We start from the raw sequence: 17,226 nt of genomic DNA on the forward strand, positions 1-17,226 counted from the left end.
ATTTATATACCACAAAAAGAAAAGCCCCGTCCCTGCCAAAAATGATTTTGAGACTGAGATCTCTGTTTGCAAACTCTAAACCAGGGGTTTGCAACTCCGGTCCTCGAAGCCAGTTCCGCTCCACAGTTTCATTGAAACACACTAATCAGGGACTTATTTACACCTGGGACATCAGGTAGGTGCAATTTGCCATCACAAAAATGCAGTGTCTGCATGCTGTATTTTCCTCCCTGTCTATTAGTGAAATGCTAACAGCTACCAATTGGATGCATAGTCTGTAAGCGAAAAAACATACAAATGTCTCAGTAGGGGGGGGTACGATACATTTCATAACATAGCTGGAAGATGGCGTTAACCACCAATATAAAGAAACTTCAGATATCAGATATTCTTTCTTTTTGTCACTTTTGTCACAGCTTTTAAGCTGGGTGTGTGTGCATTCAGCATACAACATGACATTCCCTGTCTTTTTTTTAGTACTGGCATGCGGTTTATCTTGTCTGATTAGCTGTCCTATTTTGTTTGGCAAGCAGGGGTATTTTAACTGCCCGTCTGGCATACTGGCCCCACCTGTGTGAGGTGGAGGTAGACAGACACTAGCCTGGTATGAGTAAGAACAATTGTCATGCTAATGTGGTCACGCGTGGTTAAGAGCCAGTTCCAGGCTGTGGCTTGTGAATACAGCCTCAGGTAAACTGACTCCACCCATGGGTTTGCCCTGTGATCAGCTTTCCACACAGACTCACTGTTGACAGGGTCCGCCCGTTGTGCCCTTCCTCTGCTTAGATCACAGCTGCCATTCATTGGCTCGTCACGTGCTCCTCGCTTGTCTTGTTTTGCTGTTTCCTGATGATCTCTTCCTGTGTTGATTTGTTTCGGGCTGTGCTCTCACTGGTAGTAATCCTTAGTTGAATTCTTTCAGCTCTGCTTGCACTGAACTCCACTGTCTGATTTCCTGATTTTTTTTTCTCTTATATCTCCAGCTGTTCTGCCTCGTATCCCGGTAAGGTTATGAAGGCACTTTATTCAAATTTATTTACGGTTGTTTTTATGTCTCAGCATCAACTTGAAGAGGATCCCTCATGGACTCAATCTCCTGTACAACTTTGGGTCCTTGAAAAAACTCAGTAGTGCTTATACGGTTCTTTCATTTGATCCTTTTTTCACTTTTTTTTACCAGCAGGATTGTCAGCCTGCATTGCCACTAAGCCATGACGGAAAACAAAATCCACGAGGCCTACGCTAGCCTGATGAGGGGTGTCCAGCAGCTGGACCTCAGCGGGCCATGCGTGCCCAGCGACTTGGTGCTGATCGGCCACGACGCCTTCCCGCTGGCCATGAACGCCCGGGGACAGGTCCTGATGGCCGCCTCCTTCTACGGGGACGGCCGGCTGGTGGTGCTGGGCCACGAGGCCTACCTCACCGCCTTCCCCGCCCTGATGGAGAACGCCCTGGCCTGGCTGGCCGGTTCCCCGTGCTCCAGCACCAGGGTGGTCGTCCATCCGGGCTGTAAGGGCCTGGCCGACGCCCTGGGCGGCTCCAGGCTCCGGCCCGAGGTGGGCGCCTTCAGCAAGGACGATGGGGTGTACGTGACCGACGCCTACAGCGTGGGCCCCGACGTCAGGGACATGGTGGCTTTCATGAAGGTGACAAAGGGCGGGCTGCTGATTGCCGGACAGGCGTGGAGCTGGGCGAAAGACAACCCGGGCCAGAACACCCTGCAGGATTTCCCGGCGAACAAGGTGTCCAGTGTGGCCGGGATCTACTTCTCTGATCAGCCCGGGGAGCTAGGCACTTTCCCTGTGCCTCCACAGATCCCTTCCAGCTGGCTCTCAGTGCCGTGAGTATGTGGTACTTCCCAGAGGGATGAGAGAGGGGTTGGCGTAGCCTTCCCAACCACTGCTGTATAACTCATATGTATGAATGGGGGTATTTTGGACCAGAGATATTGCCATGTGTCTCTCCAAAAACTGTTTCTTCTTTTCAAAACAGGTTAAGCGAAGTAGATGATTGCAGTCTGGGTCTTCCTGTAGATAAGACTCTGTTGTCAGTCTATTAACCTGGTGAAATTAGCATGTAATAAAGTCAAATAAAAAAAGTCCTTAAAATTAAGCCATAATGTTTAATATTTTGTCCGATATTCAGAGCAAGTGCTGTTTTGACAGTGATTACAGATTATCCTGAGGCATGACAAAATAACATCCAGTGTTTTAACTTTTAACTTGAAAAGTTGGCATGTCTTGGAGGTGACCGAGGTTATCAAGGCATTGTGAGACTGAATGTCACATGTCTCATCCAACTAGAACAGCCCCGTACTCACTAAACACAAACAAATGTCAGATGACAGTTGTGTTATTACCGAATTATCGAAGCGTTTACACAAAATCACGAGAAAATCCATAAAGGTGTATCTGAAGTAAACCTTGTAAAACTGGTTGTGCAGTCTCCACGTATGGCCAAGAATAAGCCCTTCCTTGAACTGGTCATGTGTCATACTTCAACCTTGTCTAAATGTTTCCTAAAGCAGGGCAGGTGAAGATGTCATTCAGGATTATTCCATGCGTTGCCGCCTTCCTCAAGCTTCCATGTTGGGCTGCTTCTGAATCGTTAATGACACGCCTGTAAAATCCACATGGATATTTGCAGACAGACACAACCCGACGTTCATTAGGCTGTTAAAAACCACCTCAGAACTGTTCTACTGAAACATTTCACGTCTTGCTATAGTACTGACTCTAGCCTGTTATTCTAGCTCACTTCATCCCGATATAATAACCTACAAACCGCCACATCATAACCTCCTATAACTAACCAACTGTTCATCTAAAAGTAACCGCCTACCACTACTATTTCATAACCAGAAATACTTACACATTTTCCCTATCTAGTGTGAGTGAATGCCTCAGTTCAGTTCAGTTCAGTGACACTGCCTTCTCCCTCCTGTCCCCAGGATAGGCAAGGACTTCAAGGACGACCTGGAGTTCCTTCTCCAGGGCGTGTCCGAGTTTGAAATCCGTGGCGGGGCTATCCCCTCCGAGGTTCTGGTGCACGGCCCTCTGGCGTTCCCCATCGGCGCCACGCCGAACGGCCGGGCCTTCTTGGCCGGGGCGTACTATGGCCAAGGCAGGGTCATCGTGGTCACCCATGAAGGATACATGGGCCATGAGCAAATGGCCCCCTTCTGGATCAATGCCCTCCGCTGGTTGGACGGAGGCCGCAATGGCCCGGTCGGCATCCTGCCTCAGCTGGACTTCGCCTTCCCCCTGCTGAGCCAGTCGGGTCTGCCCTGCCAGAAGACCGGCTTCAAATCCGATCTCAGCGTCTACGTCGGCACCTGCTACAGCGGCGACAACGCCCAGAACATCCAGGACTTTGTGGCCGAGGGCGGAGGCCTGCTCATCGGGGGCCACGCCTGGTACTGGGCCCAGACCCACCCGGGCCTGAACCCCATGACGGAGTATGCGGGCAACCGCATCCTCAACAGGATGGGTCTCAGCCTGCTGGGGAGCACCCTGGAAGCCGGTCGCATCAAAGCCCCGGTGCCGGGCCAGAACGGCTCCGAGGGATACCACTTCCGTCACCTGCTGCACCGCTTCGCCGGTCACGTGACCAGCGGCCAGGCGCTGACCGGGCAAGAGGAGGCACGCCTGAAGAAGCTCGGCGGCGACTGCTCCAACTACCTGAAGATGCAGGCGCACGACAGCGCCTCGTACACCTCGGTGGTGGAAATGCTCACCAACGTCCTGAAGGAGACGGGCATCCCCCAGGTGGGCCATGCCAGCCCGGTGAATAATGCCAAAGACCACCTGCTGCTCAGCGTGGGCCCGGAGGTGTACAAGGCGTGCCAGGACCCAGACGCCCTGTTGCCTTACCTGTTCAAGGACCTGAGCTTCAAACCCGTCTGGCCGAATCACAGGGTCCTGATCAGCTGCAGCGCAACAGGCGAGTTGGTCCGCTTCTTCCTGTAGGCCATGGTGATGCTAATGGTTCGGTTCAGGGACCGATCGCAAAAATGGTATAACATACGGAATGGTGAATACGTGGAAGTTTATAGGTTAATGTGAATTAGCGAAAAGGAATGATAGTGTTGTATATGGCCAATATACCATGGCTAGGAGCTGTTGTTAAGGTCCGATGCATCAGCAGTAAGTGCCGAGATGCCTTATTGCTGTTTTAAACCAGTTACCAATGCAATTATAGCGGTACAAAAGTGATGTCATACCCGTGGTCTATTATGACACGCTATCAGAATTCAGAATTCGATTCACCCTCTTGATAATTTGGCTTATGAACCATGTGTTTAAAACCAAGAACCCCCCCCCCCCCCACCCCCCACAGCCTCTTAGGGACCTTGTTGCACTACTCCCTTTGTACTACTCTGACACTGCCTTGCAAAGTCTGATAATAGACGTTTTCAGTTGTTACAGGTACGTGTCTACCTCAGGAACCTCACTGCTGCTATCCCTGCATTTCAGTTGCACATGCGACCTTACTTCTTTAATTTGCCTCGATTTAACATCTAGAATGCCATTTAGAATTGCTATTTGTACCCTCACAACTATTATCCCACTTGTAACATACACTATAATAAATACTTGTACATTTCCTGCCCTCCTCTATTTGCCTTAATTCCACGTTTAGTATTGCCATTTGTACTGCATTTGCCTTCGTTGCACATCTTTCCATTCCACTTGTAATATACATATACCTAATACCTGTACATTTTCTGCTCCCTTTTATTTGCTCTTCTGGTTAGCTGCTAACTGCATTTCGTTGTACCTGTACTTGTCCAATGACAATAACGTTCAATCGAATCTAATCCATCTAAAAGTACAAGAAATAAGTAGTACTACAATTTCTTTTTGGTATGTAACATATATACCAGGACTAAGAGCTGTGTCCAGGCACTGTGTTGCTTTTAGAACAGCCTGTACCACACCTCCCTGTACTGAGTGAATGCACCCTACCCCCCCCCCCGCCCACTGTGTTTCAGGAGGGGAGCAGTGGCTCAGCACAGGCATGTACCTGTCCCCTGGGATGAAGACCCATATGGCCATGCCACAGGAAGTCATCGGGAAAGGCTGGCAGGTACCCGATCACCACCACCCCCCACCGCTTCCATGTTCTGTGCCTTTAATCGAGGGGGAAACCTCCACTCACAGCATGTTGATGTCGGTGCGCTTCACGGTCAAGGCGACTGACCTGTGGTTTGATCGGTTGACGTCCCCCGGCAGGTCCAGATAGGCTGTCAGACCGACAACATCGGCGGTGCTGGTGAGCTGCGGAGGGCGCCGGTGGTCCACGAGCGTTTTCCCATCGACTCCCAGATGATGCAGGTGTGCAACCTGTGGGGGGGCCTCCTCTACCTGATCGCGCCTCCCCACACCCAGGTAGAGGGGGTGGAGGTAGTCTTTCAGCAGGTCGTGCCGGCCCCCTACTACAAGTCTGGTAGGTTGGTGGGAGTTTGGGATCGGGTTGGGGGTGGGGGGGGGGGGGGTCAGCTTGGGCCTCAGCTTTGCCTGGTTTTCTGAGGTGAACCTGCTGTCTGTGTTCAAACTAATTACGAACCTACGAGTTGACGTGATGGCTTATAACAGGTGTATTAATGCCCAGTAGCAGTGTTATAAGGCTTTAGAAGGCACGCGCCTCCTGTATGCGCCGTTCAGGAATGGGTTCCTGGTGAAAACCGTCAGTGAGACACTGAAATGAAACCAACCTTGGGAACGTTTCGTACAGGACGCAATGTTTGGGAACATTCGGCTGGAAATGGGCTGTAGAGAAAAAACATGCCTCTGAAAAGTGAAGTAATCACATACGCTGCATAATCAGAGCATTTCTATTCACTACATTTGGTAACTGAGCGCGGCCTTGAAAAAGGGAAAGAAGTCAATAAATGAAACGACACTGTGTAACTCCATTAAAATCCAATCCCCTTATGTTCAGCTATGTCCTATAATATGTATTTTTATCCAAGGTTAAAAACCAAAAACGTTTAGCCTCTGTTTGTACCCAGTTTTATTTGTAAATCAGCAGAGGCTTTATTCATTTCCTGAAATTGTATTCATGTATTCTGATCTGCCATTCATGTATTCCTAATACATCATTGGGCTGCTTCGCGCTCCATGTTGCCATTTTGAATGTATGATGATGATGTCTGCCAGGGATTAAAGAGACCACAAACGACCCAGTCTTTGTCTGCCAGACACATCTGCAGAATACAAACAGGAATAAGACTAGAACAGCCATGCTCACCGAAATGTCTTTCTATTATGAGAACTGATTATCCTATAGGCTCACTACTCTGTGTGTGTGTGTTTTAGGTCTAACTATGCTCATGGGTACCAAATGTCTCAATGACATTTTCCCCATGAGGCAAAAGTCCATTTCTGGCTCAGGGTTTAGGTGTAGGGTCGAACTTACAATTAATTTTAGAGTTAGAATTGGGGTTTCTTTAAGGTCCAGGCATTGTTGGTTAAGTTTAGGGTTAAGGTTAGGCATTACATCTAGGTAAAGTTTAGGCATTAATGTTACTTTATTGAGGTTAGGGTTAGGGTAAGGGTTAGGTTTAGGGTTAAGATTAGGGTAAGGGAGCATGCAGTTTCTATTTTCTGGTCCCCATGAGGATAGCCATACAAACTTGTGTGTGTGTCAAGTTTGTGTAGATATTGTGTATTCTGTCCTCATGTTGTGTGCCACTATAGCACCTTTGTACCATCTACCATTAATTCAAAATCTGAGTGCATGTGCATTCACTTAGTTACTTCTGAAGATTAAAAATTGTAAACAGCCCTATGGATGTGTAGGAACAGGTGTCAAACAGCTCTGCTGTGATGTAGGATCAGGTGTCCAACGTCAGATCATGTTATGAAGTGCCTTCCTGTTCCCCTGCTCTATGCTCGGCTGACTGCTTAGAAGATTGATTTCCTGATTCGGATACCCTCACGATCAGTCATCTTTCCTCCAACCGCTCTCCCGTTCCCAGGAGTGACCACACCTGCCGAATGGGAAATTCTGCGGAACGCCCCCTCCCCCTGGGCAGAGCTGGAGTTTGAGAACATCATCATAACCCTCCATTCCGATGTCGTGCGACGTCTGGACCGCCCCGACCTGCTGGCGGCACTCTGGGACAACATCATGAGGGGTGTCGCTGACCTGGCTGCGGTCCCCGCCAAGTTCCCGCGCAAGGAGCGTTTTGTGGTGGATGTCCAGATTTCCCACGGTCGGTGTCTCCTAGCAGGAGCTGAATTCAACACACTGTGTGACCTCCTCCCTTGCCACTGGCCAGGCTGCGATCTGACCCTCTCCTGTGTCTCCTCACCCCGGCAGGCTACATGCACGCGGGCTACCCGGTCATGATGCAGTCCGACGTCGCCTGGGCCCTGGTGGACCCCCTGGCCATCCGCAGCTCCGGCATCTGGGGGCCCATCCACGAGCTGGGCCACAACCAGCAGAGGGCAGCCTGGGAGTTCCCGTCGCACACCACCGAGTGCACGTGCAACCTGTGGTCCGTGTATGTGCACGAGGAGGTGCTGGGCGTGAAACGGGAACAGGCCCACCCAAACATGAGCCTGGAGAACCGGCAGTGTCGTGCCAGAGACTATGCTAAAGGAGGCCGGAACCTGGCAAGCTGGGACATGTGGGTTGCCTTGGAGACCTACATGCAGGTGTGAGACCCTTTCATTCATTTGCATATTTACGTTTTAATCCGTTCTTCTCCCCTCGCGATGTATCGCGTCCAATTTCCTGGCGACGGTCTTGCCTCCCTGTAACAACTGCAGGTTTGGGAGGGGCTGAGGTTCGAGACGCGTGTCCTTGGACGCGTATCTCGCCGAGACGCCCTGCTGCTCAACACAGATCCCTCAAACAGGAAGTACTGCTCTGAGACCTACACCTAGATGACAAACGCACCATTCTGAGTGATGATTCGTCATGATGTCCCAGAGAATAGTTCATGAGGCGTCATTCTGCATAGTAAGCATTTATGCTGAATCGGAAGTCATAGGATATGCCGAGTTCCTTAAGATTGCCAGGTTAAAACTCTCTCAAACTGTGCTCAGACAAGTCAATTAACCCTAATTGCTTCCTGTGTCCCTGGTGCATCAACCCCCCCCATTCGCACTCAATCAAATTGCATTTCAGCTGAACTTTGTCTTCAGTTGACTAGTAAATGAATGTAATCATTGACTCCGTTCCACCAGCTCCTGGACCAGTTTGGCTGGGGCGCGTTCAAGAAGGTTTTTGCTGCCTACCACACCATGCAGAACGTACCCAATGACAACAAGAGCAAGATGAACCTGTATGCCGAGGTCTTCTCCCTTACCGTCATGAAGAACCTGTCTTCCTTCTTCAAGGCTTGGGGCTGGCCCATAGAACCAGCTACTGAAGAGAAACTCTCCAGCCTGCCCGTGTGGAGCGACCACCCCATGGCCCAGTACGACTGACCTCAAGCGGTGGTGAATTACTTAAGTTTTGGGGAAAAAGGTCAGGGGTTGCTGGTGAAGGGTAGCTGGTGTTTGGTGAGCTGTTACAGAGAAGGAGTGGGACTGGAGCTCTGCTGGCCCATTGTAGAACTGTTAACTGAAAAATTATTTAAACTCTGGTTTCCTAGAGATTCAATTATATATCTAATGCACCACAGAGTCTTCACAATTACCTTTTTTATTAAACGTAGTTGTGATATGTTGCTATGGACGCCTTACACTTTCTGTGTTTTTGATCATGTATAAAAAAGAGAAATGAGATTGTTTCTAATTGCATTATTATTCTCATGTATTCCTACAGAGGTCATGTGAAGAATATTAAAAATAAAATAACAATAATAAACCTTCTCTTTGTATTTCTTTTTAATTCACAGTATTTAATTACATTTCCACAGTAGAAACCACAGAACTGGGCCAAAGGTGACTAATACTATTAAATGACATTCACAACCTTTTCACCTTTCACGCTATAAAAACACGACCAGAAACCCAGGACCGGGATGCTCTCACTGGGTCCCTATCTGACAGTTGTTGTGAAACAGCTCCCCCACTGGTACGTCCGAAAACTGCTGCAGGAATCTGCTCAGCTCCGGCAGTGAATGCCGGTCCACCAGGTTCCGCTCGGTGTTGAGAGCCGTGGCGCCGGCACTACGGACGGGCTTCCCGTTGTTGTCCACACAGCAGTAGGCGTTCCAGACGTACTCGGGGATGTTGACACGCTGCACGTTGTTCCTGACGATCCAGTGGTCCGGGGAGGGGATGGCTCCGACCAACACATACGCCTGGGCGCACTGGCTTTTGAAGAGGTCGGTGAGCTGGGCCTCGTGCTGCGCCCAGGCCTTCTGGTTGAGCTTGGGGTTCTGGGGCACCACGTTGGTAAGGGTGAAGGTGGCGTTACGACTGGGGACTTTGGGGAGGAGGAGTTGGACGAGAAGGAGGAGGTCACTAACTGAGATGTAGCTTCAAGCGTTTTATCACAAGAAATTTGCATTGTCACAAAGTAACAGTGGCATGTTAACGTTGAGTCCACATTTTATCACTTAAACGTCACAGCATTAGAATTGGTAATGTTCCATGAAATGGGGTCAAAACAGAGTCTGTGATGTAGATCTACCTGCATGGTGTCCATTGGGGTTGAGATGGCCACGGTCAAAGCCAGAGTGTTTGTAGTCTTCGTTGAGAGCCTGTCTTTCACCTAGGAAAACACCAGGGTTGTCCTTCTCCAGCCAGTACCCATCCTTCATCTCTGCACCCCATGTAAGGTTTACAAGCTGGGGAGAATAGTAAACAACTGTTACCACACCAAGCTGTAGAGTTATTCAAACAGAAAAGGTCATTTATCTGTAACTTTATAGGGCATCTAGTCATAGTTTAGTTGTATGTATTTTGTCAGAAATGTGCCTTCATTTCATACAAAGACACCAACATTCTAGAGCCTTAATCAACATTCTAGAGCCTTAATCAACATTCTAGAGCCTTAATCAACATTCTAGAGCCTTAATCAACATTCTAGAGCAGGGATTATCAGCTCTTACCCCACGAGGGCCAGAACCCTGCATTTTCTGTTCTACCTCATAGTTTATTGGACCCATCTGGTGTCTCAGGTCTAAATAAGTCCCTGATTAGAAGTTTGCAATGAAACAATGGAGAGGAACTGGCTTCGAGGGCCAGACTTGATGACCCCTGTTCTAGAGCCTTAATCAATGTTCTAGAGCCTTTTGGAATCTGCGTCACCCTCCCGCCCTGGGTCAGATACAGCTGTCCACCTGATCTACCTGTGGCTCTACAAACCATCTCTTCTCTCTTCCTCCTCCGTTACTGGGCTGGAAGCGGTAGGCCGAGTACACCGCGATGCGTCGGTTGGTGTCGTACAGCGTGGCGAAGTGGTACCTGTTGTTGAAGCGCTGGCACAGGCGGGCAGCGCCGGGGGTGGTAGCGCCCCAGTTCGGCACTTTTCCCTGGTAGAAATACGCAGTGCACTCTGGGACATCCTCGAAGCGGGCGACAACGTCTCCCCCGACGAGAGACAGGGTCACAGCCAGTAGCACTGCAGCCACGTGCATCATGGGACGGGATCTTGAGACGTTCCTAGTTGATCGCCTTTTGCCTCGAGCAGCTGTCCGTCCGTTTGCCTGTACTGGGTCAAACTGTGCCTCTGAAGCAGGACACACCACTTTATAGTGCACCGCCCCCGCTGTCCTCCACACCTGGCTCTCCCTCCCGTTTCACACATCGCTCCCCTTCCCACGGCCTGTTTACATCTGCCTGTTGGACATGTGAAGGTCACTGGGACTGGGCCCGTCTGAACAGTGTGGCCCGGTGGGGACACTGGGTTCACAGACCAGCTGTTACCATCCTGCTGGGTGGGCCGTGAGGCCGGGCTGTTGGGTTGTAGCGCTCTGCAGCCCACCAGGCGTGAGGACAAAGGGGATGCAAGGAGGCTTGCTCCGTCAGATCGGGTCCCTCCTGGATGGGGATTGAAGACGTGCTGTAACAACGCAGCATCTCCCAAACTCTGTCCTGGGGACGCTAAGGTGGCCCGTTTTGGTTTTAGCCTCCTAGTCGTACACAGCTGACTGGACTGGAGAATTCATTGTTTGGGTTGGGATGTATCTGTCAGCTGTGTAGTGGAAAACCCAGACACACCTCTCCGCCCAGGAGTGAGTTCAGAAAGAACTGCATCTAATGAATCCTTCTTTTTTCATACAACCATCATCTAACCTTGAATATGATGCCCATTACAGAGATGTGTCTGTACCACGTTGTGATTCTAATGTCTGTGTGGATATGTTTTGTCATCCTTTTAATTACTGAAATCAATTTTTCTCAAAAATTGTGTCAACGTCGGCTCGGGAAAATCAGTACAATCTTTTCCTTGAACCAGTCGCGTTGAATCAAACAGCCTGCCGTCGGAAACAATCCATTTCTATAGCAACAGAACAATGAGCAACATACTACTGTGGTGCATTAAACAGTACAAATCTTCTCCACTCTATCCACTCAATACTCAGAAGTATTGGCTAAAACACCAGGACAAAGTTCACTGCCAACACTCCGTTGTATCAGAGGGATCTCATGTCAGTTTAGGCCAGTGCCCATGTAATGTTATTTCAGTACCATCTAAAAGGCGATACGATCCAGGTTCAGCAGCTGTGCTCTGAGGTGTTCTGTGGATACCAGTTCTGGTGTCAGCCTCTTGGAACTAAGGAGTGCAATGTGGCAGGAATGGGTAAACACTGCCGATAAGATTAGGGAGATCAAAAGTGGGGAAAACCGGGGGTTAAACAAGGGCATGTGTTTTTACACTAAAGTTTAAGGACACTCATATCAAATAAAGCATTTGACCGTGTTAGCCTTAAAGGGATGAATTGGTATTTTGGCAGAGCGTTCCTTTGTCTAAGTCCCCAGATCAAATGAACTGGTGGATAGCATGTTTATGCCTCTGAAATTAGTTTAAAAGAAACGGCCAACAAGCATTGGCACAATTGCATTGACATTGCTAACAAGCTTCAGTGCAATGACTGATTTGTTCCTTTAGACTTCCAGGGTTTTTGCTGAGCGAACAAAACAACAAAATGGTAAATAAGTGAATCTGGTTTAATAGCTGAAACTTAAACGTATTCCTACTTTGGCTCTACTGTTACAGTCAGTTTGGCTGCACAGTATCTACTAGAGACCTGGATTTATCATGTGAATACACGCATAGTAATAGCAATACCAGCATCTTTCACATAAATCATTATAATATGGTCCATAACGCATTCAGAGCAGTAACCGTGGGTAGTGTTGCCTGAATCCCAAACCACCCCCTTCCCTTCTGCCCTTTATTTTCACGGGCACATGCTCCTCCCCTCTTTTGCGCCTGGGTCCTAAAGCTGATGGAGTGAAAATTAAACGGATGCAAGTTTCAGAATCAAGTCTGACTACCACAATGCTTTTAAGATGAAATACATGCCATTAAATGTTTTATTAGTGTTGTACCTCGTTTAAATTACGGGGCGATTTGTCCTCGCGTAGCGTGAATTTGCCATAGTAAACCACAAGTGTGCCCACACGTTCAAGGGTTTATTGAGTGTCACTTTCGGGCAGAGGCGTCAAACCGGTTCCATGGAGGGCCGCGTTTCTGCAGGTTACCGCCCTCACCTTGTACTTGATTGATTAATTAGGTCACTAATTGGTTAGTTTCTTCCCCCACCTGGTTGTTTAGGTCTGAACTGGGAACCAATTTAAAGGAAAAACCCCAAAACCCATGTATTGTTGTTTTGTTGCCCCATTCATGCATTGTATTGGAAGTTCTTAAGGTGTACCACTAGATGGCAGGATTGTATTAAATTTTTTGGGTTGTAATCAAGGGAGGCCTTTAGCACTGTGTGGTTACGGACAGCCGGGATTCTGATCTTTGTTTCACTAATTGGTCTTTTAACCAATCAGATCAGAAGGTGTGTGGGGGGGGGGGCTAGAAATCAATTGAGAAATAAAAATCAGAAACGGGTTGCCGGTGTAAATGGAGCCACAGTTATGGAAGATTCCAGAATGCAGACAGCAGGACTACCAGCTTACATATTTACCCACTATATAATCAGCTAGTCATGGTTGTGGGCTTTAAAGGTGCTACTTCGATTGTAGAATAATAGCCTCGAGGATTGGTTTTCCAGGAACCAGAGAACCGGATAGGTTGATATTTGAATTTTTTTCATTTGCGGTTATAAAACTGAGTGGGTCTAATTAAGCCTCATAATGAAAGCTGTTTCTAATAACCCAGTCATTCATTTGTCAAGGCTGCATTACTAGATGTGAATAGGCATTTTCATTTACTGGCGGGCCTACACTGACATTGATCTTTGCCACTCAGTTGATTAGGCATTTCTTGTTAATTTCCTGTTGTCAGTAATCAAATGGACCATGCGTGAATAATGCTTACCGATCAGACATACCCCAGTCAGCCATAACATTATGACCACTGATAGGTGAAGTGAATAACACTGATCATCTCGTTATCATGGCACCTGTCAATGGGTGGTTAGAAGCAGGAAAAATGTGTAAGGATTTTAGCAACTTTGAAGAGGACCAACTTGTGATGGCTAGACGACTGGGTCAGAGCATCTCCAAAACTGCAGCCCTTATAGGGTGTTCCCTGTCTGCAGTGGTCAGTATCTATCAAAAGTGTTTCATGGAAGGAAAAGCTGTGAAGTGATGACAGGGTCATGAGCGGCCAAGGCTCACTGATGCACGTGAGGAGCGAAGGCTGGCCCGTGTGGTCCGATCCAACAGATTCATATGGATGGTACTTGACACATACCACATACCTGAGCATTGTTGCAGACCATGTTTACCCTTTCATGGCAATGGTATCCCCTGATGGCATTGGTCTCTTTCAGCAGGATAATGTGCCCTGACACAAAGCAAAACTGGTTCAGGAATGGTTTGAGGAACACAACAACGAGTGAAGGTTTTGACTTAGCCTCCAAATTCCCCAGATCTCAAACCAATCCAGCATCTGTGGGATGTGCTGGACAAACAGGTCTGATGCATGGAGGCCGCACCTCGCTGCTAACGCCTTTGTGCCAGATACCACAGCACACCTTCAGAGGTCTAGTGGAGTTCATGCCTCGATGGGTCAGTGCTGTTTTGGGGGGACCTACACAATATTAGGCAGGTGGTCATAATGTTATAAATGTTACAATGTCATAATGTTATAAACATTACAATGTCATAATGTTATTAATGTTACAATGTCATAATGTTATGGCTGATCGGTGTGCTACTGCTGTTGTATTTCTCTGTCTGGGCGCAAATGATTTCTTTCAGTTGTGTTGACACAAAGTCATCCTTGCCTATTCTGTCTTAGAGTGTGTGTGTGTCTGTGTGTGTACAGTTATGTTTGGGTTTACAGCATTGTTACATCTGTATATAGATGTGTGTGTTTGTATATTTATACTGTTTAGGTATAGTTACCCCACCCGTATAGTTACATTGCGTGTATGTAGTTAGTGGAAGTAATACTGTAAGTGTGTGTATAGTTATACAGTGTGTATAGTTATACTGTGTGTATAGTTATACTGTGTGTGTATAGTTATACAGTGTGTATAGTTATACTGTGTGTGTATAGTTATACAGTGTGTATAGTACTACTGTAAGTGTATATATAGTTATACTGTGTGTGCATAGTAATACTGTGTATATAGTTATAGTGTGTGTATAGTAGTACTGTAAGTGTGTGTGTAATTATACTGTGTGTATAGTTATACTGCAAGTGTGTATATAGTAGTCCTGTCAGTGTGTGTATAGTTATACAGTGTGTATAGTAGTACTGTAAGTGTGTGTATAGTTTTACAGTGTGTATAGTTGTACTGTGTGTATATAGTTATACTATGAGTGTATAGTTATAGTGTGTGTATAGTAGTACTGTAAGTGTGTGTGTAGTTATACTGTGTGTATAGTTATACTGCAAGTGTGTATATAGGTGTACTGTCAGTGTGTGTATAGTTACACTGTGTGTATAGTAATACAGTGTGTGTAGTAGTACTGTAGGTGTGTGTATAGTTGTACTGTAAGTGTGTATAGTTATACTGTGTGTATAGTAGTACTGTAAGTGTGTGTGTAGTTATACTATGTGTATAGTTGTACTGCAAGTGTGTATATAGTTGTACTGTCAGTGTGTGTATAGTTACACTGTGTGTATAGTTATACAGTGTGTGTGTAGTAGTACTGTAGGTGTGTGTAGAGTAGTACTGTAAGTGTGTATAGTTATACTGTGTGTATAGTTATACTGCAAGTGGGTATATAGTTGTACTGTCAGTGTGTGTATAGTTATACAGTATGTATAGTTATACTGCAAGTATGTATATTGTTGTGCTGTCAGTGTGTGTATAGTTATACAGTATGTATAGTTATACTTTAAGTGTGTATATAGTAATACTGTCAGTGTGTGTATATTTATACTGTGTGTATAGTTATACAGTTTGTGTAGTAGTACTGTAGGTGTGTGTATAGTAGTACTGTAAGTGTATGTATAGTTATACTGTGTGTATAGTAGTACTGTAAGTGTGTGTATAGTTATACTGTGTGTATAGTAGTATGTAAAGTCTGTGTATAGTTATACAGTGTGTATAGTAGTACTGTATGTGTGTATAGTTATACACTGTGTATAGTAGTACTGTATGTCTGTGTATATTTATACAGTGTGTATAGTAGTACTGTATGTCTGTGTATAGTTATACTGTGTGTATAGTAGTATGTAAAGTCTGTGTATAGTTATACAGTGTGTATAGTAGTACTGTATGTGTGTATAGTTATACACTGTGTATAGTAGTACTGTATGTCTGTGTATATTTATACAGTGTGTATAGTAGTACTGTATGTCTGTGTATAGTTATACTGTGTGTATAGTAGTATGTAAAGTATGTGTATAGTTATACAGTGTGTATAGTAGTACTGTATGTGTGTATAGTTATACACTGTGTATAGTAGTACTCTATGTCTGTGTATACTTATACAGTGTGTATAGTAGTACTTTGCGTCTGTGTAAAGTTATACTGTGTGTATAGTAGTACTGTACGTCGGTGTATAGTTATACTGTGTGTATAGTAGTACTGTAAGTGTGTATAGTTAAACTGTGAGTATAGATATACTGTAAGTGTATGTATAGTTATACAGTGTGTATAGTAGTATGTACAGTCTGTGTATAGTTATACAGTGTGTATAGTAGTACTGTAAGTGTGTGTAGTTATACTGTGTGTGTAGTTATACTGTAAGTGTGTATATAATGGTACTGTCAATGTTTGTGTAGTTATACTGTAAGTGTGTATATAATAGTACTGTCAATGTTTGTGTAGTTATACTGTAGGTGTGTGTTGTTATAGTGTGTGTAGTTAGGGTGTTTGTATATTTTTGTAGAGATGTGTGTGTGAATGTGTGTGCGTGTGTATATTTGTGTGTGTCTGTGTGTGTTTAGTTATGTGTGTATGTATTTAAGTGTGTCTGGTTGTGTGTGTGTGTGTGCATGTAGTCATGTGTGTGTGCAGTTATGTTTGTGATACAGAACTGGGCTTCCAAATCTTCCAAGTCATTTCCATCAATTCCCATCTAGCTACAACATGTCTCTGTCTGGTCTGGTAGACAGTGTCTTGGCAGATAGACTCCTGGTAAATACATTCTCCTGGTAGATACTCTGCTGGCAGTTTCCTGGTAGATAATCTCATGGCAGAGATAGTTTTCTGCTAGATAATTTCCTGTCAGAGATACTTTCTCCTGGTTGATGGTCTCTTGGTAGAGATACAGTTTTCTGGTAGACTGTCTCATGGTAGAGATACAGTTTTCTGGTACAGTGTCTCATGGTAGAGATACAGTTTCCTGGTAGATTATCTCTGGGTGGAGATGCTGTCTTCATGTAAATAGTCTCCTAGTAGAGATACAGTCTCTTGGTGGGGATACAGTCTCTTGGTGGGGATACAGTGTCCTGGTAAAGTTACAGTGCAATGTGCAGACAGTGAATTAGTGTAAGCATGAGGCCTACGGGAGCCAGTGCAAATGTTCCCGCAAGATCAGGCTACATCCCAGACTCTTCTTTAAGCCTTTCCTGTTCCCAGGTGTCAAACCAGACTGACAGACAGGAGGCACCCCAACACTCCATACCAGCCCCCTTCAACTCCGTTTTTTTTAACTCAATTCTTTTTAGATGCATTCGTACATTTCCAATATATTTATGTATGAATGCCCCCCTGCCCCCAGCCCCCTCCCCTCCCCA

At 46.3% G+C, this 17,226-nt stretch overlaps 2 protein-coding genes across 4 annotated transcripts; one reads left to right on the forward strand and one right to left on the reverse strand.

Moving 5' to 3' along the window:
• Positions 1 to 329: 329 nt before the first annotated feature.
• On the forward strand, positions 330 to 8,803 carry zgc:162193 (TRPM8 channel-associated factor homolog). Of its 3 annotated transcripts, none has more exons than XM_010898680.5 (8): positions 330 to 690; positions 1,181 to 1,840; positions 2,951 to 3,942; positions 4,994 to 5,088; positions 5,235 to 5,448; positions 6,983 to 7,219; positions 7,327 to 7,664; positions 8,199 to 8,803. In XM_010898680.5, the coding sequence occupies exons 2-8, from the start codon at positions 1,212 to 1,214 to the stop codon at positions 8,439 to 8,441; spliced, it is 2,748 nt and encodes a 915-aa protein (XP_010896982.4). In that variant the 5' UTR covers positions 330 to 690; positions 1,181 to 1,211; the 3' UTR covers positions 8,442 to 8,803. The 3 variants fall into 3 exon arrangements, with proteins under 3 accessions (XP_010896982.4, XP_019904240.3, XP_010896983.4); XM_020048681.3 differs by lacking the exon at positions 330 to 690 and adding an exon at positions 787 to 1,003; XM_010898681.5 differs by lacking the exon at positions 330 to 690 and adding an exon at positions 787 to 1,003 and having other exon boundaries at positions 1,184 to 1,840.
• Positions 8,804 to 8,833: 30 nt separating this feature from the next.
• si:dkey-243k1.3 (endonuclease domain-containing 1 protein) lies at positions 8,834 to 10,641 on the reverse strand. Its single transcript, XM_010898676.3, has 3 exons — positions 10,256 to 10,641; positions 9,595 to 9,751; positions 8,834 to 9,387 (listed from the first exon to the last, which is right to left on the reverse strand). Exons 1-3 carry the CDS (start codon positions 10,544 to 10,546, stop codon positions 8,987 to 8,989), a joined length of 849 nt encoding a protein of 282 aa, XP_010896978.2. The 5' UTR covers positions 10,547 to 10,641; the 3' UTR covers positions 8,834 to 8,986.
• Between the last annotated feature and the right edge of the window lie 6,585 nt (positions 10,642 to 17,226).

This window comes from Esox lucius, chromosome 1 (genome assembly GCF_011004845.1).
Source record: "Esox lucius isolate fEsoLuc1 chromosome 1, fEsoLuc1.pri, whole genome shotgun sequence".
In the NCBI taxonomy this organism is placed as follows: Eukaryota; Metazoa; Chordata; class Actinopteri; order Esociformes; family Esocidae; genus Esox; species Esox lucius.

What these genes read in the sequence shown, in the direction of transcription:
- zgc:162193 (XM_010898680.5), top strand. Translation starts at nt 1,212, where the DNA reads ATGACGGAAAACAAAATCCACGAGGCCTACGCTAGCCTGATGAGGGGT. An exon ending in TCCAGCTGGCTCTCAGTGCC is followed by an intron (nt 1,841 to 2,950) that starts GTGAGTATGTGG and finishes TCCTGTCCCCAG; the next exon opens with GATAGGCAAGGACTTCAAGG. An exon ending in CCTTGGAGACCTACATGCAG is followed by an intron (nt 7,665 to 8,198) that starts GTGTGAGACCCT and finishes CCGTTCCACCAG; the next exon opens with CTCCTGGACCAGTTTGGCTG.
- si:dkey-243k1.3 (XM_010898676.3), bottom strand. Translation starts at nt 10,546, where the DNA reads ATGATGCACGTGGCTGCAGTGCTACTGGCTGTGACCCTGTCTCTCGTC. An exon ending in GATGGTTTGTAGAGCCACAG is followed by an intron (nt 9,752 to 10,255) that starts GTAGATCAGGTG and finishes TATTCTCCCCAG; the next exon opens with CTTGTAAACCTTACATGGGG. An exon ending in CCCCAATGGACACCATGCAG is followed by an intron (nt 9,388 to 9,594) that starts GTAGATCTACAT and finishes TCCTCCCCAAAG; the next exon opens with TCCCCAGTCGTAACGCCACC.